This window comes from Castanea sativa, chromosome 1, assembly GCF_040712315.1.
Source record: "Castanea sativa cultivar Marrone di Chiusa Pesio chromosome 1, ASM4071231v1".
In the NCBI taxonomy this organism is placed as follows: domain Eukaryota; kingdom Viridiplantae; phylum Streptophyta; class Magnoliopsida; order Fagales; family Fagaceae; genus Castanea; species Castanea sativa.
The window spans coordinates 48930113-48951444 of NC_134013.1; the positions used below are offsets into that span (position 1 = coordinate 48930113).

Genomic DNA, 21332 nt, shown 5'->3' on the forward strand with positions numbered 1-21332 from the left:
ATAGTGCTGTAGAACTCATTTTTAATGAAAATTTTGTTAAAAAAGAAGTTTGTGAGTCCCGTGAACAGTGCACAAGACCCACTGAAACTCAATTAACATGCATGGAAGTTTTCACCTGTATCTAAACGAATACTTTTTTTTTTTAATTAAGGAAAAAAAAATAAAAAAATATCCTACTTCACAAAAAAGTTGTAAAATTTGGTGACCAAAAAGAGAGAGACAAGTGTGGCTCAATTTCACATTTTGAGGCCCACTCTAAACCCTAAAACCAATTGGCGCCCTCCAACCAATACTCTCAAAAATTTCCAAATCCCGGGAATTCATTTCCAATTCCGTTCAATTGTGTTTAATTTCTCCCGCCACTCCAACAATAACAAAAACACAAAAAGAGGAGGGAAACGAAACGAAATTCAAAAAACATCGTCAAAACTCAAAACCACACTGAGCTCTTATTTTATAGAAAAAAAGAAGAAGAAGAAGAAGAAGATAGAAAAGACAACCCAAACTCAGAAACACATTACTTATCAATAAATATCATCTCTGTGTTTTTTGAAATCACTGAAAACATTTTACTTAAAGTAAAAAAAGAAAAAAAGAAAATATGGCCGTTGCTTCTGAAAGCAAAGTAGTCTCTGCAAGGAAGAGGAGGCACGTAGGAGAAGTAGTTGACGATGAAAATGAAAACAAAGCAGTCGACGCCGGTGAGATTTCCAAAGCGAAGCGGACTTCGTTTCCCGGAGTTCGCGTTAAAGGGAATCGGATCTACGATTCCGAGAACGGGAAGACCTGTCACCAGGTTTTTTTTTTTCCCCTTCTTTTCACTGTTTGGTTCACGAGAAAATGTGGGAAAGTGTACTTTTAAGTTTAAATTCTGAAACTTATTGGCGTGTTTTTTTCTCAGTTTGCTATTGAAGTTTTTATTTGCCTTTTATTCTAATTTATAAATTTTAACCTGAAAAATGTGTGAAAATGATTGCGTGTGTTTGTTTGGATTTCGGATTCTTGCTTCTGTATTGTTTGGTTGAAGGGAAAATGTGGTAAAAAAGAAAGCATAGTTCTGAATCATATTAGCTCTCATATACACAATTCAAAGGGAAGAAAACGTGTTATTGAACTAAGCCTTGTTGATTTGCCAAGCTTATTGGCCTCAATTTCCTTGTTGTAATTTGGGAACTTATTTTTGTCATGAAATTAAGTAAAAACTCTGATTCGTAGTTTGGTATTGTTTGGAAAAAGTGCGTGGGATTTGGAGCCAATAGATTTACTTGGCCTTGTAAGTTGTAACATTGACTTGGTAATTGTATGGGACATAATTGCACTGGGAACTTCAAATTTCTGTTTTGGTTCTGTTTGGTTGTCAAGGAAAATGTGGAAAACTAATAGAAAGTGAAGTTCTGAATCTTATGGGTTTTTTTTTTTAAATAATTTTTCTCCCTTTGTTTGTGATGTAAGGGAAAAAACATAATTGCTGAATTTTCCGTTTTTGTTAAGAATGTTGAGATATATATATATATATATATATATTCATTAATGATAAAGTGATATTTTTCCCCATTTATTATAAAGATCAAGTTGATATTTTCTTGTAAGTCTAAATATTTGATTAAATTTGTAGTTTTGTACATTCGTGTTGTACTGGATTCGACCGAATGATCTAATCTCATTTAAAACCATGTTCATAATAAATTTTTGTTTGAGTATTAACGCATGGCAACATTTACATCATCAATTGCTGAAATTTCCATTTTTTTTTATGTTTGGTTGGTGAGAAAATGTGGGAAAGTGAACGAAGGTAAAAATTCCTGAACCTTTGTTTGGTAGTGTTTGGAAAAGTCCTAGTTTGGGACTAAGACAATTTGTTGGTTATTAAATTTATTTCCTTCTTGTAAAGGAAATAGCCACAATGCAAAGCCTATGTTTCTGAATTTTATCTGTGGTCAGTTTTCAATGATCATTTCTCTATGCTAAGGACAATTTAAGTTGTTGAATTGTTTGGGGTCAATTTTACTGATTATTTTTTATGTTTTGGATATAATGTTGAAGTGTCGTCAAAAAACAAGGGACTTTGTGGCGCCATGTAAGAACATGAACTTGAACAAGCTTTGTCCCATAAATTTCTGTCACAAATGCCTTTTGAACAGGTTAGATTTGGTAATAAACTTTTGCTAAAAGTTAATTTTGTGTTATAATTCATGCTGGGGTTTTTGTGTATGCTTTTGGTCAATCCATTTGGGTTCATATTACTTAGATATGGAGAGAAAGCAGAAGATGTGGCAATGTTGGATGACTGGAAATGTCCCAAGTGCAGAGGAATTTGCAATTGCAGTATCTGCATGTAAGTGTTCCATGATGCGTGCCCATAGGTTATTATAATTTGTTATTGTTAATATTTAGTTAATTCTGATAGACAATTATTTTTCTAGGAAGAGAAGAGGTCACAAACCCACTGGTCAGCTAGTCATAACAGCCAGAAAAACTGGATATTCATCTGTTTCAGAGATGCTGAATAACAAAGATTCCGACAATTTGGTTCATGAGAAGGTTGTTGAAAACATTGGTGTTTCACCAAAAAAGCCTGTTGCTTCAAACAAGGTTTCTTAGTGTTTTTCTTTGTGCCTTGCAGCAGCATTTTAGTTTTTAGTGTGTTTATCTGATAAGGTTTGTCTTCCTTTGCAGGAACCTGAAGCCGTTTCACCAAGGATACAGGGTAAGGAAAATTCTTTTGATGGAAAGACTGATGCTAACTTGAATTCTCAGATATCAACACCAAACACTGTTGAAAAGAAGTCAAAGAAAACAAAGCGGGAGGAATTGAAGGAAATATCTAATGGCAGCATGAATGATGATGCTCTCCCAAAGAAAAGTAGCCCAAAAAAGCCAAAAGTTTCGGAGGTCTCTAAAAAAGAAGCTAAAACAAACAGAAAGGACAATGGTGTCATCTCTAAGAAAAATAATTCCAAGACACATGTTTCAAGGGATAAAAAAGAAGAGAAAGATGGTAGAACTCAGAAAGATGGAGGAGCTTCAAGTGCTGTGGGGAATGACAATGCCAGGGCCAATCCCAAGAAAGTCCCTGTGAAATGTAAAGTTGATAATTGTACCATAATTCTTGAGAACAAAGAATATGAAGTCGATATTCCTTTGCCTCAGGGTGCCAGCTTAATGACTGTAGCTGACATTGATTTACCCCCAGAAGATGTTGGACATGCATTGCAATTTTTAGAATTTTGTGCTTCTTTTGGAAAGGTAAGTTAAACTTGTCTTTTTTAAAACATTAGACTGAAATGAAAATCCTTGAATCTTATAAAATACTATGGTATCTTTGCTTGTGAATGTCGGACCATTATTAATTGTGAGCACTTGAAAATTTTAGCATTGATTATTAGTAATTGTAAGTTATGAGCGCACTAGAAAAATTTAGCGTTGATTGTTAGTGATTGTAAGTTATGAACATCCTTCCAAATTTGAGTCATACTGTTGTTCGTGGTTATTACAAATTTCCATTTTCATGTCAATTTATTAAATGGGATATGTTTGGGTGCAAATATATCCTAATAAGATTCCTCTTCTACCTGCTTTCACACCCTAAAATGAATGTTTCTGGTAGGTTGGAGTTTGATTTCTTTGTATTGTTTGTCCAATTACAAGCACATGTTTTAATGCTTCTGTTTTGAACATATGGTTTCACTCTTCACATTGTTTTTAGGGTGGGTGAGGTGTTCTTTGAGTTAGAACTCATTTGCAACAAAAATAAAAATCTTATATTACGCTTTCTCTGCTTTCTTGTATAGGTTATTGATGTGAGAAAAGGACAAGCTGAATCTTTACTTCGGGAATTAAGATATGGACGACGTGGAAGGCGATCACAATATTCCATGAACGTTCAATTTCACATCCAGCTCTTATCTTTGATACAAAAAGATGTGGGAGAAGAGTATGAATTTTGCTCTATTATGCATAAAGCTTTTTCTTTCCCCTTTAAACAATTTTGAGGAATTAGTTGATTATTGATGAGGGTTTTCTGTTTAGGCCTCTTTTATCAAGTCCAATGAATGGAAGAGAGTCATGGTGCCAAGCTCTAGGGAAAATCATCTCTGAATCGCCATCTGTATTGAATGAGTTGCTCTCAGATAGTTTCAATGGAGGTGTTGATGAATATGACAAGCTAGATTTCTCTATGAAACTTAGAATCTTAAATTTTCTTTGTGATGAGGCTTTAGGCACTGTGTAAGCAAAATGTATTTAATGGAAAATTATATTTTTAATCACTTTTTTCAATAGTTTTAGAGTATAACTTATTATTTCTTTAATTTACTACTAGAAAATTGAGGAGTTGGATTGATGATCAAAATTCAAAAGTTGTTGGAAAAGAGAAGGAAGCAAAAGAAAAGCTTCTTGCAGCAAAGGATAAGGTTAGAAAATTGATAAGGCAATGCGTCTTTTAGAGCTTCAAATTATGTTCTTTAGGTCATTTCTAATTTGAAACTGATATTTTTATGTAGGAGAAACATCTAAAGAAGAAGTTGCAGGATGAGGTGGCCAAAGCAATTATTGCAAAAAGTGGTGCTCTTTCAATTGCAGAGCATGATGCTATTGTTTCACAAATAAAAAGTGAGGCAGCTCAGGCTCATGCTGAGAGGCTTGATGCAATGGGCATGGTATCTAAGAGTAAGTTGTTTTTAAAATTTTTGAGCTTAATATTAAGCTGCTAGATACTTTTTCTTCTTCTTCTCTCTTACCACCACACCCCCCCCCCCTCTGCGCGCGATACAAGTATTAGGAGGGAGTCATTTTACCTATGGAGATTCAATGCTTTAAAATCTAGAGATGGTACTTTTCAATGTGTATCCACAGGTTTGCTGTGTTGAAAATGTGCATCTTTCTAATAGTTTGTTAGTTGTTGAGAATCTAATTGTTTAATTTAAATTTTGGTAATAAAATAAATTTTGACAGTTTTCAAGTCAATAAATATAAAGAAAAGAAAATACAAGTGAATGGCTAATGCAAAATTGTCTTTGGCATGTGATATTTGAAAAGTAGGCATGAATTTTGATGTTTTTCCCCGAGAAAAGTAGAAGCAGAGTACTAAAGTGAGGAAACAATTTTTTTTGAACCTTCAGTTTAAGGAAGTTGCTGGCAGTATAGTGTATGGCCATATAATGTACTTGTATGAAACATGAAGCCAACACACGGGTGGGCTCAGCAAATTTAACCTGAACTCTATCTGTCTTATTTTCAATTATGTTCGTTTGGTTATTGCTTTAGTAATTATTGAGTTGTGCGGACCTCTTTCTTATATATTTGTGTGTATATGTATATTTTAGGCAAGCAAAAATCTGATGCTATTAGAACAGAGGCTATCTTTTTGGATGTTGATGGTCGTGCATTTTGGAAATTGAAAGGCTATACTGGTGAAGATGTTATTTTACTTCAAGGTTTGTTTTGACTTCAAAAGTTTTAATATAATTTATAGAGGATCCAATTAAAAAAATATGTATATTCACAACGAAATTGGGGGTGTTTATTATTGAAGAACTATGTCAAAACCCAAACATATATGGACAGAGAAAATCAGAACCATCTGTGACTATGTACTATGACATTGATGTACACACTATTATATGGCCTTGCAATTGGCAATGATAATTATTCACTGCACATTATCTAAGAATTATCATGTTTCATTGTTCAGATATGGGGACTTGGGATGCAGTTGCATCTGATGAAAAATGGTTTGTGTATGGTGCTGAACAGAAACAAGCAATTGAGAAATACATTTCTTTCTCAAGGTGTGCATTTTTCATTTCTAGTATCAATGAATTGTTTCAATATGGTTGAACCTTTTGTTTTATCGAAACTCTATTTGAGGATTTCAGTGCTTTCTATCTCTATCATCAGAATTCAGAAGGTATTTATGAATCAAATTCTTCAACAAAAGGAAGGAATTAGTAACTGGAAATCCTGCAACATAACTCTTTAGTGGAAACAACAATTCATTTTTGGCTAAACAAAAATTAATTCATTTTGATCAAAGTGCTTAACTCACCTTTTGTTTTGGCAGGTGTCACCTTTCATTTCACGATTCATCAACTATATATGGCTGTGAAACTCTTATTCATAAAGTCTCAACTGTAGGAAGCTTTTAGAGAATTGGTAGCATATTGAAGTGGCTAATAAGATTTGTGGATAGGGTTTTCTAAAATGTTTTTATGTTCTGTAGTGATTTCAAACAACCCTTAGGCTTCACAGCCTAAGGTTTACCGTGAGACTGTTTTAGGTGGTGAAGCCTAGGTTGTCTGCATTACAACTCAAACTAATCCCTATCTAAGAACATGAAATTTAGTCCCTATCACAACTCAAACTATACAAATAAAAACGAAAAGCATAAAATTATCCAATGACAATCCAAAATAAAATATTGAAATAATTTCTGGCTGTGCTCTTGCATCAAGAAGTTTGAGACCTGGACTGCACTATGGTGTGTTCCTTGTGTTCTCTATATTAGACTATTAGTCAATAGCAGATCAGGCCAGATGTCTAGGATTTCCTTTTAGGTTCTAAAAAATTAGCTTATTCCAAGAAGTCCAAATTACCCACGCTACCAGCAGGAATTTCTCTAGCATCTCATCATCTTTTTTAATCATAACCAGCCCCAGCCAAACTAGGCTGGAGAACTTTTTCCATCTTTTTACTGGCACTCTTTGATCTATATCTTTAATGCATTTGACTCAATTTAAGTAATTTGCTTTCATTTCCCTCGTTATTACAAATTTATATATATATATTAGTTTTTTTCCTTTGTCTTTAACTTGCTATCTAATTCATCATAAGTCTTAAATCTAGCCTCTTGGATAACCATTTTTATTTCCCTTTTCACTATTTTATAATTTCTTAAGTGGTTTTATCTTTACATCTGGGTAGGCTTTTATAACTCTATCTAATCTAGCTGTTGATTGAACCTCCTTATTCCACCATTAAGTCTTCCTAGTTAATTGTTCACATCTTTTAGATTCTCCCAAAACTTTCCTATCCACTCTTTTAAAATAAAACTAATTATTTCATTTTAATCTTATCAACATTTCGTTTATCTTAACCATAACTTGTCTTTCTCCCTTCAAACTCATCTCTTAATTCTTGGGTTTCTTTGTTTTATCTCTTCTTTTCCACCTGCTAATGCAAATTAATAGTATCACCAACCTATGTTGAGGGTTATGTTCTCTCTTGGTATTTACCTTACATTATTTTATTATATTTACTATTAAAAATTTTAGGTAACACTAAAATTTATTTGATTACTGTTTGTCTCACTTTTGAATATAATTAAGTGTGAATTTATTTTCTTGAACCAAGTGTTCATTACCATCAAATTTTTATGTTGTTGCAAGTCTAGAATAGCATCTCTTGACTTATTCCTTATTGCATACCCTTGGCCTTCATGAGCTCTTCCAAAACTCACTCTTTTCCAACATGACCATTTAGGTCTCATTCAATCAAAATCTTTTTCCTGTATGTTACCGCTTGAATCAATGTATCTACGTCTTCCCAAAAATCTTGTTTAATGCATTCTTCCATCCCTATTTTAGGAGTGTATGTACTATGTTAACTGTTTCTTCTACTAAAACAAGATTTATTATCAAAATTCTATCAACTGTCCTAATATCAAATTCCTTTTTTAAGACTTTTATTTATGATTATCTCTACTCCATTTTCATTTTTGTATTATTTTGTACGCTATAATGTATATCAAGTATATTCAGTTTCTCTAGTTTTGTCATTTGCTCACTTAGTCTCTTGGTAGATTTTGTATATTCTCCTCCTAATCATTGTATCCATTACTTCCATTAGTTTTCTTGTAGATCATATATTCTAGGTGCCCATATGAATTTCATCTTCCTAGAGTAACTTTACTTGCACTGGTTCATAATAGTTTGAGAACTCTTGCTCATTTCTCATTACACCCAAAATTCCAATGTAGTGCATTGCTTATAAGGAATGCTTTAGCTAATCTTTTCTTACTTTTCATTGCATCTGGGTCTGATACAATGAGTTGCAAAGCATGAATATTGCTTGTCAGAAGAAGAGTGCAAGATTGCTAGGTTCTTTTTTGTTTACTGTACCTAAAATATATCCTGCAAAATTTACAGGAAGACGAGCATTTTTTTTAAAAAATTCCCAGAAAACATAATTACTATTATTTTTTCTTACCATCATGCTAACAAATGGAAATTTAAGCCTTTGGCTTTCACCATATGTAGAAGAACTTAGATGGATGTGAAAAAGGCAACATATGACCCTCACTGCCCTTACCAATCATTTTATTGTGTTCAATTAATGGGTTTAACGTATTTAGGCAAAACTAATTCTATTATGAAAACAAGAGTAGACCCAGACATCTTGAGTTTGAACCCTATTAAGAGTTTTCTTGGATTACCTGATACATGGTTATGATGGGTGGGATTGTATTCGCATGGTTTACTCTTTAGTAGTGGGTCCAAAGGGCCTTGCCTTGGTGATGTTCCCAATCAAAAAAAAAATCTATTATGAAAACGAGTTTGAGACTGGTTTATGTGATAGAGCTAGGTACATAAGCAGATCATAAAATGTAGCTATGGATTTGGATATTTGGATCTAAAGTCATTGGGATCAATCAATTACAGTCAATGTCTTTCATGCAATGACTTACCTACCTATCTGCATCAGGGTTATTTTTTATTTTATGAATAGGGTAAATTCTAGCTGAAATGCTGTGCTGGAGCTTTTGAATTCCTCGGTCATAGTATGAAAGGGTCATTACATAGCATTGGTCCTACTTAAGTGGTTTCTAGGTCCTAGTATCAATTACAAGTTTAATAAAAGCATCTACTGTTGATTTTTGTGTGGATCTACGGGTTTGTAATGATAAAAAACAGATTGAAATTACCTTTTTGTATGAAGCAAAAGTATCTACATTCACCTTTTTTTTTTCTTTATTTGTGATTTATGGTACTGTTCTTGTTTGGTTATTTATGTGTTTCGTCATTTTAATGTCTCTCATGCCTTTTGCTTGCAGGGTCAAAAGGAAAAGGAATCAAAATGTTGCTCACACTGTTCCAAGGGGAAGTAATGTAGCAAACATCTAATCTTGGATATTTTGCAAACGCATTACCAAGCATTACCATTAGAATTGAGGTAACATGACATAAACCTTCTCACTGTTGTGATGTTATACTTTAGGTGCTTGGTTGCAAGAAGGCTTTGTTAAATTATGATATAAAGGTTCAAAGTTAAATTTGATTGGTTTGATGCAAAGGCCTTTTCAGTTGCAGAACTTACTTGATGGTGGACCTTATATTAATGGGTTGGAAAATCCTACGCTGAAATATGGCCCATAGAGAATAGGACAAGTAATAACACTCTTTTAAGTTATATATTTCAACCAAATTTTAAGAATTCTTTGAATCAAACCTACGTTTAATAACAGTCTTGATTCTTGAAGCCAATTGGATGCCTACGTTTTTCACGGCCTTAGAATTTGGATCATCCAAATGTGAGCTGTTCAGTGTAATTTTATTGCCAGCCAGACTGCCAGAGCTAGCTTTTTAGTTCCAAGTTTGAGAATATATGTAGCATTATGGAAAATGAATTAGAAACTATAAATTGGCTTCCTGTTTGTTCAAGAGTTTTTCAAGGACATGTTAACAGGGAATGCTTTAGTACCTACAGTACCTTTTATTTCTCTGAATTAATAAGTTCTTTGAATTAAAAACAGAATTGAACTCGAGACTTACCATTTTTTCTCCTTTTCTATAGAGCAGGTAGCAAAGAAGAAAGTGCGGGATTTGATTTCTACTGTACTTTGAATGAATTCTTTTGCTTTCATTTTTTGAAGACGTGTAAATGTAAAGGGAAGGGGATGGGGGATTACGTTCATATTAAGTTGCAGGGTTTAGACTTTAGACAATGATGATTTGCTAACATGTGTTACATCTGCTTGTATTGTATTCCAATGTGTCTACTAGTAAAAACTAGATTTCTTTTGTATTTGTATGACAACAGTGCTTTCTACTGACTGTCCTAAACTATTTCTAGAAATCTGATGTATCGTCAGTTTTGAATTTGGTTTGATAAATCTTTTGTCAAACAAGCAAATCATTGCATGTTAATAGAAGTTTTCTTTGGGGGGTTTAGTTGTAAAGGCATCTTTATGATTCTTTATTTACTTTCTTCTTTTCCCTTTATCTACTTATAAAAAAAAAAAGTTTCTTTGGCCTTTTTTGTGTGGAGAATTTGATAGTTACAAGAGAGGAGGGTCATAGGGGAGATTTGAACCTTGGATTTAGGAGGGTATTAGTTGAGTTATAAGAATTTTTGTAATTTTACAATATTTTCACAACAAATTTAAATGGTGGGTTGTCTTTGGTTATTATAGGTAAGCAAAAAAAATAATTTAAGTTGTAGATTCAAATTAGAACCAATAACAAAAATGTTTACGATTTGTTGTAAAAATGTTGTAAAAATATTGTAAACGTAGCACTCTTCTCTCCTTTAATATTAAGTTCCAAATTAACAAATGATTGGTAATGTTATTGTTAATGCTTGTTTGTTAAAAATTTAAAGCTAGTAAAATTTAAAAGCAAGTCTTAAAATTTTTATTATATTTTTTTACTTCTAGAAATAATTTTAAAAATAGGTCTAAAATATCTTTAAATTGAGCTATTTAAAAATATTTGGTAACCGAGTTGGTTATATCATTTTGCCAATTCTTTTCGTTTGAAATTTTATTTTGAAGTATTTGAAGAAAAAAAAAAGTAATTAAGAATTTTAGTCTTCACATACTAAGTTTATTATTATCTTTTTTTAACTAACTACTTTAAAAAGGATTTACACCAAAGCAGGTATGAAAGTTGTGTGAAAATCTTTAGCAATTTAACTATACTATGTATGTTTAAAAATCTTTGCGACTTACCACTGTGCACTCTTGGTGTGATAGTCACTTTACAAATATAAGTGTTTGTGAGGTGTGGGAGGCAAGAACTAAGTTCATACATATATCTTTAAATTAGGCTAAAGTATAATTTTTATTTTGTATAAAAAAAAATCTTCATCAAAAGTATAAATTTTGTCATATTATGAATAATTAGAATATTTGTCGGGGGTAAAAATGCTTAAATGCACATTTGGGCCTTGGGTTTGGTTTGTTGGTATTAGTCTGTTCAATCAGAGTCTTCGAGGCCTACAGGCCAGTTCGCGCTACAAAGGCAGAGGAATTGTTCGAGGAGGAGTATCTCCTCGGATTGACCCAGTAAAGGTCATGGGACGTGCTAAATGACAGAATTCTGGAAGATCTATTGGATAAAGGCGTGATTCAAGCACTCGTTAGGAGGAGGAACGTGTGAGAAATATCTGAGGAAAAAAGCTGCTACCACCGCATTAAAGGCCCTGCATCTACCTCTCTGGTCGCATTAATGGAGAAATGACATCTGAACAGTAATATTCAGCCTTCCAGCTATTATTTGAAGACTTGAAGAAGGTGGTGGATGAGACAAGTATCTAGGAGGAAAATCTGTGCTACACGTGGGAGAGAAAGAAGAGAAGAAGAGGGATATAAGAGGAGAAGAGAGATATGAAGAGCAGGAGGGAGGAAAAACTTGAAGACCAATTGTAATCTTTTGCTTAAAGAAAGAAAAGCAATACAAGTGGTCTTCGGCTTACGTCCAATGAGAGTTTTTTGTCATATTCATCTATTATTTGCATAGATTGCGGCATTCTAGCCTGTTTATCAACTCTCCAATATCCCTAACCTAGATTTCAAACCCATACTCTACAAATTTCATTGTATAAGACTCTTTGGGCCTGGGTCCATCTAGTAATTGGACCTGGTACAAATTGTGCACTTACAATTGGCACCGTCTGTGGGAATCTAGTGTTGAAGGAATTGGAACATCATGGCAGGCTTAAGTTCGCATCATGCAGAGTCTCAAGGGTCCCAGTGCGAAGATTATTTTGAGCGTCTTGAACGTCGGAGGGATCGAGAGGGAAGTGTGTATACAGTACACCCTGATGCAAGCCATTCGTGATGTGGAAGCAGGGCCACCCATGAGGATGATGCTAAGGCCATGCAGAGGAAGATTGACCACCTTAAGAAAAAGCTACGCCGTGTCAGACGAAGGCGGGCTTCACTTCCGTCCAATCCTTCCTCTAGGGGGTCCCAGGAAAGCAGTTACAGTCCAAGGTCCAAGACTCCCCCTAGCGAAACCTTCTCTTACGAGAAGGATGAGCTTCCAAGTCGTAAGCATAAGAAGTTTCCCTCCAAGGGCTTGGGAAACGATGCTATGAGCCGAGCGTTGCACCAACTCTCCAAGTCACCCTTCTCACGCAGGATCAAGAAGGGAAGGCTTCCACAGCGGTTCACTTAACCCACCTTCACCATCTATAATGGCAGGACAGACCCAGTCGAACACATGAGCCATTTTAATCAGAGGATGGCGGTACATTCTCAGAACGAAACCTTGATGTGCAAAGTCTTTCCCTCTAGCCTGGGACCTGTTGCTATGAGATGGTTTAACGGACTAGAGTCGGGGTCTGTCGATTCTTTCATGGAACTCACTAGGGCAGTCGCGTCTCGATTCATTACATGTAGTAGAGTCCCTCAGCCTTTGGACTCATTGTTATCCATGGCCATCCGAGAAGAACCGTCATCTTCGCAACGATGGCTTGACGAGGAAATTGAACAGTTTCGCCTTGAAGAAGCTGAGAGACCTCGAGAGGATCAACTCGTCATCCTCTCGAACGAAGAGCACGTGCCTGCAGAAACTTCTGGCATAAAGGGTTTAATAATAGCACAACTCGACTCTAGCTCCGAGGAAGACAACATGTTTACTCTTAGGAAGCTGATGTCTAAGAGGGGCACAAAAGCCTCTAAAAAGGGCGCGGTTGAGTCACAGATCCCTCCCCCTCTGCCGCCACCCCCTCCTCTTACTGACCCCAAGGTTCACATCCCAAATTCTAAGAAGAAAAGGAAGAACGAGGCTGAGGAGACAGAGAGGGAAAGGCAGAAGAAACTCAAGCAACAACAACAACAACAGAAAGTAGGCCAAAGTAAAACTCGCGCCTCTTCAGTGGAGAGTGGGGAGAACCGTGACTTGGCCGAGGTACGCCGTACACAAGCCAACTGGTCTCCCGAACTGAAGCTAGATGGGGCCCCAATCTCCTGCCAATCCAGCATCAGGGCGTTCCAGCAAGGACACGCTCATCACCTGGCTGAGGCTTTGAAAGCGTATTCTGACAGATACTGTTCTCGGATGCCCAAAAGACTCGTTCCCGATGCCTCGCATCGATCAGCTAGTGAATGCTACGGTTGGGCATTCTCGGATGAGTTTTTTGGATGCCTTCCAAGGTTATCACCAAATACTTTTGGTATTGGGTGATCAGGAGAAGACTGCCTTCATTACTCCTACGGGGAATTATCACTATAAAGCGATGCCATTCGGTTTGAAAAATGCAGGGGCTACTTACCAAAGGATGATGACTAGGATGTTCGAATCGCAGCTTGGGAAGACCATTGAGGTATATCTGGATGATATGGTAGTGAAGAGTAAGACAGTACCTATGCATGTGAAAGATTTGGACGACACCTTTCAAACACTTAGGAAGTACAAGCTGCGCCTTAACGCCTCAAAGTGTTCTTTTGGAGTGGGCTCCGGAAAGTTCCTAGGCTACATGGTGACTCATAGAGGAATAGAGGTAAATTCGGTACAGGTCAGAGCCATTCAGGGCTTGCAACCACCTCGGAATCCGAAGGAAGTTCAGAAATTGACCGGGATGACTGCTGCTCTCAGCAGTTTTATCTCTCGGTCTGCTGATAGGTGTAGACCTTTTTTCCAATTGTTAAATAAGTAGAAAGGATTCCAATGGTCTGAGGAGTGCGCTTTAGCTTTTTAGCAACTTAAGGAATATCTTTCCTGACCACCCATCATGTCTCGGCCGGAGGTCGATGAAATCTTGTTTGCATACCTAGCTGTAGCTATCCATGCAGTCAGCTTGGTTCTGATAAGGGACGACGGTGGAGTACAAAAACCAGTTTATTATGTTAGCAAATCTTTGAATGAAGCTGAGGTGCGTTATTTGCCTTTGGAGAAGGTAATTCTGGCCGTAGTCCATGCTACACGAAAGCTTCCTCACTACTTCCAATTCCACACCATCGTGGTTTTGACTCAACTGCCTCTCAAGTCAGTATTGCGAAGTGTTGACTACTCGGAGAGGGTAGCCAAGTGGGGAACTATTCTGGGAGCTTTTGATATCAAATATATGCTGCGCACCTCGGTGAAGGGCCAGGTTCTCGCTGATTTGGTGGCAGAGTTCGCCGAACCATCGTTAGAAGAAACTGCAAATGAATCGCACATGGATGAAAAATCAGTTGGCATGATCGTATGCAAAGGGCCTCCAGTTTGGAAAGCGTATGTTGATGGGGCAGCAAACCAGAGGGGATCAGGCATTGGACTTGTTTTGGTATCCCCTGAGAGAATTACCTTTGAGAAATCTTTGAGATTAGCGTTCCCAGCCATTAATAACGAGGCTGAGTACGAAGTTGTCTCAGTCGGTATGGATATGGTCCGGAGAATGGATATGGTCTAGAGAATGGGAGGAAAGGTAGTTCATATGGCCTCGGATTCTTAATTAGTTGTGGGCCAAGTGACGGGGACCATGGAGGCTAGGGATCCAAGAATGCAAAAGTACCTGACCCAGGTCAAATGTTTACAATCCAAGTTTGATTCTTTCATCCTTTCGCATGTTTCTCGAAGTGGAAACACGTATGCGGACTCGTTGGCCACTTTAGCGACGTCCTCGACTCAATGTCTGCCTAGGATTATCCTCGTCGAAGACTTGCTGAAACCGACTTTAACCACCGCAAGTGCCGTCCGTATCCATCTGATAAGGTTCAGACCTAGCTGGATGGACCCTGTAATTTCTTTTCTAAAAAGCAATGTTCTGCCCGAGGAGAAGTTTGAAGCAGATAAAATTTGTCGAAAGGCACCTTGATTTTGGTTGTCTGAGGATCAGAAACTATATAAACGCTCTTTTTCCGGGCCATACCTGCTATGTGTACACCCTGAAGTGACGGAGGCACTTTTAGAAGAATTGCACGAGGGAATTTGTGGAAGTCACACTGGGGGGAGATCCTTAGCCCATAGAGCTCTGACTTAGAGATATTGGTGGCCCAATATGCAGAGAGAGGCTCAGGACTACGCAAGAAAATGTGACCAGTGCTAGAGGTTTGCTCCCAATATTCATCAACCTGGTGGTGTCCTTAATCCTTTGTCTATTCCTTGGCCATTCGCTCAATGGGGACTGGATATAGTTGGGCCTTTTCCAAGGGTTGTGGGAAACAAAAGGTGGCTACTCGTGGGAACTGATTACTTCACCAAGTGGGTCGAAGCTGAGCCTTTATCAAATATTAGGGATGTGGACACCAAGAAATTTATCTGGAAGAACATTATCACTAGATTTGGGGTACCTCGCACACTTATTTCAGATAATGGCGTGCAATTTGATAGTAAAGCTTTCAGGAAATATTGTAATGACTTGGGCATCACAAATAGATACTCCACTCCAGTTTATCCTCAAGGAAATGGTCAGGCCGAGGCCGTTAAAAAAGTTATAGTCAGTGGACTTAAGAAGAGGCTGGATGACGCAAATGATAGATGGGTAGAGGAATTGCCACACGTTTTGTGGACATATCGGACTACGCCGCGAAGATCCACTGGAGAAACACCCTTCTCCATGACTTACGGGGCTGAGCCAGTGATACCTTTGGAATATGGGTTTCCCACATTGAGGACGAGTTCTTTCAGCCTGAGAAATAACGATGGCCTCCTGGAGAAAAGCCTGGATCTGGTTGAGGAACGATGAGAGGCCGCCATGGTCCAAATGGCTTATTATCAGCAGAGACTCAAACGAGGATATGATGCTCATGTGAAGCTAAGGCCACTAGCGCCTGGCGATTTGGTGTTAAGGAAAGTCATGGGTACTTCCAAAAATCCAGTGTGGGGAAAGCTAGCACCAAATTGGGAAGAACCATACCGAATCATTTCTGTAGCGGGCATAGGGTCATATCGCTTAGCTGATCTAGATAAAAAAATTGTACAACGCCCTTGGAATGTAAATAACCTACGAAGGTATTATTATTAAAAAAAAGTACTTTTGTCGTTCGTTGTTCAAATTATCATTATGTAACAGTTCTATTTACTTATTCCGAATATCAAACAGAAACTTAGTCGTGCATGGTCCCTGAACCACATACCTCGTGGAAATTGATATCTTATTGATTGTTAAACAGAACCTTAGTTATGTCGGGTCCTCGGACCTTCTAATTTGGGGAAATTAACATTTCAATTTGCTATTTCTAAATATCAAACAGAAACTTGGTCATGCATAGTCTCCGGACCACATACCTCGTGAAAATTGATATCTTATTGATTGTTAAACAGAACCTTAGTTATGTCGGGTCCTCAGACCTTCTACTTTGGGGAAATTAACATTTCAATTCGCTATTTCTAAATATCAAACAAAAACTTGGTCATGCATGGTCCCCGGACCACATACCTCATGGAAATTGATATCTTATTGATTGTTAAACAGAACCTTAGTTATGTTGGGTCCTCGGACCTTCTACTTTGAGGAAATTAACATTTCAATTCGTTATTTCTAAATATCAAACAGAAAATTGGTCATGCATGGTCCTCAGACCACATACCTCATGGAAATTGATATCTTATTGATTGTTAAACAAAACCTTAGTTATGCCAGGTCCTCGGACCTTCTACTTTGGAGAAATTAACATTTCAATTCGCTATTTCTAAATATCAAACAGAAACTTGGTCATGCATGGTCCTCGGACCACATACCTCGTGGAAATTGACATCTTATTGACTATTAAACAGAACCTTAGTTACATCAAGTCCTCGAACCCTCTACTTCGGGGAAATTAGCAGAAACCGTGCCTCATGAGTGTTGATGTGTTGATGAGCCACAGTAAGTTTGGTGGATTGCTTTATGCCCTAAACTAAATGCTAAGTTCAGTTTTAGATTGTGTATTGCTGTATTGCATATATTATGGTTTTGAGGCATAATTTACATATATATATATACTAAGTGTATGTACTTTTATTTGAAGTTACTGCTAATCGAAATGCTGTAAAGACTTTACTATGTATTAGGGGGTGGAGTTAATTGTTCCACTCATGTAATTTTGCGCTAAGGATAAGCCAATTAGTAATTTTGTACTGAAGGTTGGAAGTCAGTTGAAGATCAAACCTTTCCAATTTCTCATTAATTTTGTCAAGATATATACTGGAAATGAAAACCCTAATACAAAAATTATTACATGAGAAAAGGGGAGGGAGTCCTAACTGGCCTAGGTCTTAAACCTTGGTGGGGGGGTCCTGTTTAGATGTGCTAGCAACCCCTTTTGCTTTGATGTCCTCCTCTGTTTGTTTTAACTCCGCTTCGAATGAGGTCTGGACTTGTTTCCCTTTGTCTTTTGCCACTGGTGGAGGAACATTGGGCTCGACATTCTTGCTCGGAGGCTTCTCGGCTTCGTCGCCTTGTTCCTTCTCTTTGTCAGAACCAGCAGGTTCTTTAGGAGTTGGAATGGGCTCTGGAATGATGGATGGATGCGTTGAAGGCGCTGTCTCGTGGGTAGGTGCGATAGGAGGAAGCTCTTCGAGCACTTGGATGTCCTGAGGAAGCCAAATGTTCTCAGGTTTCCTCAACTTGGAAGTCGTGGGAATCCCTGCCACATTCAGAGCTTCTGCCTACACTTGTTGGTAATACTCCTTGCATAGCTCTGCGAACTCCTCTGTTAGTTGATTTTCTGTCGCCTCAACCCCTTCTTTGTAAGTAGCCTTCTTGGCAGCCTCCATGCTTTCCTTAAGGGTACGAGCATCTTCCCTCACTCGAGTAAGCTCCTTCTTCAGGTCAGAGTTTTCTTGATGGGCTTTGGACAAGTCCTCGTCCTTTTGACGTAGAAGTTTGCGTTGCCCTTCCACCTGAGTTTTCATCGTTTTAAGGCTGGCCTCTGCATCATCTCTCTCCTTCTTCTCCTCTGTCAGCTGCTTGGTTAGGTTCTCATTCTCCGCAAGGACTTGGCCTAAGGCCTTCTCGGTCTCCTGTCTGACCTCAAGTTCAGCTGCAGCCTTCTTCCGAGAGTCTTCCACCCACTTTTCTGCAGCAAAGACTTCTTGTATGGCCCGCGTTAAAGTATTAAGATAAATGCATTACTGTTAAAGCAAATTCAAAGTACATGTGAACGATTTTTTCGCTAAAGTGTAATGAAAGTAGTAAGGTGGGGGTAAATACGAGACACTCACCAAAACCAAGTCCCTTTTGAGAGAGAGAAAAAGATGTGGTTGAGTCATCTTGTCTAGGGCATCCATGTCCTTTGGTAGGAGAAGAGGCCGTTCCAAAGCCTCAGCCAGGTGATGAGCGTGTCCTTGCTGGAATGCCCTGATGCTGGATTGGCAGGAGATTGGGGCCCCATCTAGCTTCAGTTCGGGAGACCAGTTGGCTTGTGTACGGCATACCTCGGCTAAGTCACGGTTCTCCCCACTCTCCACTGAAGAGGCGCGAGTTTTACCTTGGCCTACTTTTTGTTGTTGTTGTTGTTGTTGTTGCTTGAGTTTCTTCTGCCTTTCCCTCTCTGTCTCCTCAGCCTCGTTCTTCCTCTTCTTCTTAGGATCTGGGATGTGAACCTTAGGGTCAGTAGGAGGAGGGGGTGGTGGCAGAAGGGGAGGGATCTATGACTCAACCGCGCCCTTTTTAGAGGCTTTTGTGCCCCTCTTAGACATCAGCTTCCTAAGAGTAGACATGTCGTCTTCCTTGGAGCTAGAGTCGAGTTATGCTATTATTAAACCCTTTATGCCATAATGTTTCTGTAGGCACGTGCTCTTCGTCTGAGAGGATGACGAGTTGATCCTCTCGAGGTCTCTTAGCTTCTTCAAGGCGAAACTGTTCAATTTCCTCGTCAAGTGATCGTTGCAAAGATGACGGTTCTTCTCGGATGGCTGTCGTCTGGGAATGCGCTGAGAGAGGAACTGCAACGATGGGGTGAGAATACAATATGATGGAGGGGTCGTCTGGGAGTTCGTGGTCAGAAAGGAAGCCTTGTCGTGAAATATCTATCCTTTTGCGTCATTGGTCTCCTACGGTGATCGCATTGTCAATCTCTTGAAAATCGTCTGATAAAGGATTGTATCCTAATATCAGGTGGGCTGCTCTCACTTGTAGGTCTTCGCTAACAAACACTTCGGATCGAAGAATGCGATTGAGGTCCGCGACGCTGCAAAGGCTTAGACGTGGCCGTACGTGTTGTTTATCTATGAAAAACATCCGAGGAGATGAGCATGGTTAGATCAGCAATGAATATCAAAGGAAGGTGTAGTAATACGCAATGTAACCAAAAACAGTAAAGTTAATGAGACTAAGTTACAGGTTAGGGAATCTAACTCCTATGGAGTCATACCTAGGTCTCCCCATTCGACTAGGTAGTGAGGACCGTCAGACCAGTTTCCCGAGACGATAAGATAGTCGTCTGTCATGCCTTTGTTGGATTTGGGAAGACAAGATATGAGCCTAACAATGTTAGATCTAGATTTAAGGTAATATCCTACGCCTTTAAGTTTATGGCACTCGTACATGTAAACGACGTCGTGCCATATGAGGTTCAGACCCATTTGTTTATTTAAAACGTTGACACAACCTAAGACTCTAAATACATTTGGTGTGCACTAATCTGGGCATAACCTATGGTTACGTAGGTATTCGCTGGTTACGTTTCTCATGGGAAGGGTCATCCCACCTTCTAGGAATGCGATGATGGGGATGATAACTTCTCCCTCTCTTCTAGCGTTACCTATGGCTTCTACTGGGCAATATCTCAAGCCTACGTCTTGGGGAATATGATATTTGGCCCGAAAAACCTCCATACCGGCGTCGGTATCTACTAAACACTTAAATCTACCCATCTGGTGGGAGTGAGAATGAAAGTTTAGAGAAGGGGAGGGGTCTAGTTGGTGGCCGAGGATAGAAGCCGAGGAGAAATGAGTAAAGGAAGTTGAGAACTTACGGGAAATAGTTAGGCGATTCTTCACGAGCTTCTTGAGAGGAAAGAGAGTGAGTAACTCTTAGACTTGATTGATTTCTGAAAGGATGGATGGAGATTCGGTTTCCTAGGCGTTTTGGCGTGTGGGAGGAGGCCTCGAATCAGAATTATCCCGCCCAAAATTTTAGAGCGAACCCGGACCGTTGGATGCATATCTCATCGTTGAACGTGGGGAACAAGACGTAACTTGCAGTCATTAATGCGAGTGTTCTGGGTTTCGAAGCGTCGGGGGTGGTTTTAAAGGAACGAAAGGACCCTTACACGTGTGGCGGTATGCAAAGTGTATGGAGGGTGTGCTGTTGGTTCAAAACTCCATTTCTCTCCTCGGATGGGGGGAAAAATGAAGTTTTGAGGGGCTATTGTCGGGGGTAAAAATGCTTAAATGCACATTTGGGCCTTGGGCCTGGTTTGTTGGTATAAGTTTGTTCAATAAGAGTCTTCGAGGCCCACAAGCCAGTTCGCGCTACAAGGGTAGAGGAATTGTCCAAGGAGGAGTATCTCCTTGGACGGGCCCAGTAAAGGCCATGGGACGTGCTAAAGGATTTAGAGACAGAATTCTAGAAGATCTGTTGGGTAAAGGCGTGATCCAAACACTCGTTAGAAGGAGGAACGTGTGAGAAATATCTGAGGAAAAAAGCTGCTACCATTGCATTAAAGGCCCTGTATCTACCTCCCTAGCCGCATTAATGGAGAAATGATCTCTGAACAGTAATCTTCAGCCTTCTAACTATTATTTGAAGACTTGAAGAATGTGGTGGATGAGACAAGTATCTAAGAGGAAAATCTGTGCTACACGTGGGAGAGAAAGAAAAGGGATATAAGAGGAGAGGAGAGGTATGAAGAGCAGGAGGGAGGAAAAACTTGAAGACCAATTGTAATCTTTTGCTTAGAGAAAGAAAGGCAATACAAGTGGTCCTCGGCTTACGTTCGAGGAGAGTTTTTTGTCATATTCATCTATTATTTGCATAGATTGCGGCATTCTAGCCTGTTTATCAACTCTCCAATATCCCTAACCTAGATTTCAAACCCATACTCTACAAATTTCATTGTATAAGACTCTTTGGGCCTGGGTCCATCTAGTGATTGGACGGGGTACAAATTGTGCACTTATAATATTAATATTTGTTTTCCTAAAAAAAAAAAAAAGATTAATATTTGTTTAAATGTGAACAAAAAAGACAAATGAAAACATAGG

The 21332-nt window shown here is 38.4% G+C and overlaps 1 protein-coding gene across 5 annotated transcripts; it reads left to right on the plus strand.

Annotated features, from left to right (window-relative positions):
• The first annotated feature begins 257 nt into the window (after positions 1–257).
• Positions 258–10108, plus strand: LOC142605499 (uncharacterized). 5 transcript variants are annotated; one of them, XM_075776899.1, is made up of 13 exons: positions 258–796; positions 2044–2141; positions 2249–2335; positions 2424–2592; positions 2677–3246; positions 3792–3934; positions 4030–4227; positions 4322–4412; positions 4503–4668; positions 5325–5435; positions 5693–5789; positions 9050–9168; positions 9790–10108. In XM_075776899.1, exons 1-12 carry the CDS (start codon positions 602–604, stop codon positions 9117–9119), a joined length of 1995 nt encoding a protein of 664 aa, XP_075633014.1. In that variant the 5' UTR covers positions 258–601; the 3' UTR covers positions 9120–9168; positions 9790–10108. The 5 variants fall into 5 exon arrangements, with proteins under 5 accessions (XP_075633014.1, XP_075633034.1, XP_075633020.1 ...); XM_075776919.1 differs by having other exon boundaries at positions 464–796; positions 2424–2541; positions 9795–10108; XM_075776905.1 differs by having other exon boundaries at positions 464–796; positions 9795–9933.
• Positions 10109–21332: the final 11224 nt, after the last annotated feature.

Excerpts from the sequence above, each read along its gene's own strand:
- LOC142605499 (XM_075776899.1), top strand. The coding sequence starts at position 602 with ATGGCCGTTGCTTCTGAAAGCAAAGTAGTCTCTGCAAGGAAGAGGAGG. Across the intron at positions 2,142-2,248 it reads CACAAATGCCTTTTGAACAG|ATATGGAGAGAAAGCAGAAG; the intron begins GTTAGATTTGGT and ends CATATTACTTAG. Across the intron at positions 3,935-4,029 it reads CAAAAAGATGTGGGAGAAGA|GCCTCTTTTATCAAGTCCAA; the intron begins GTATGAATTTTG and ends TTTTCTGTTTAG.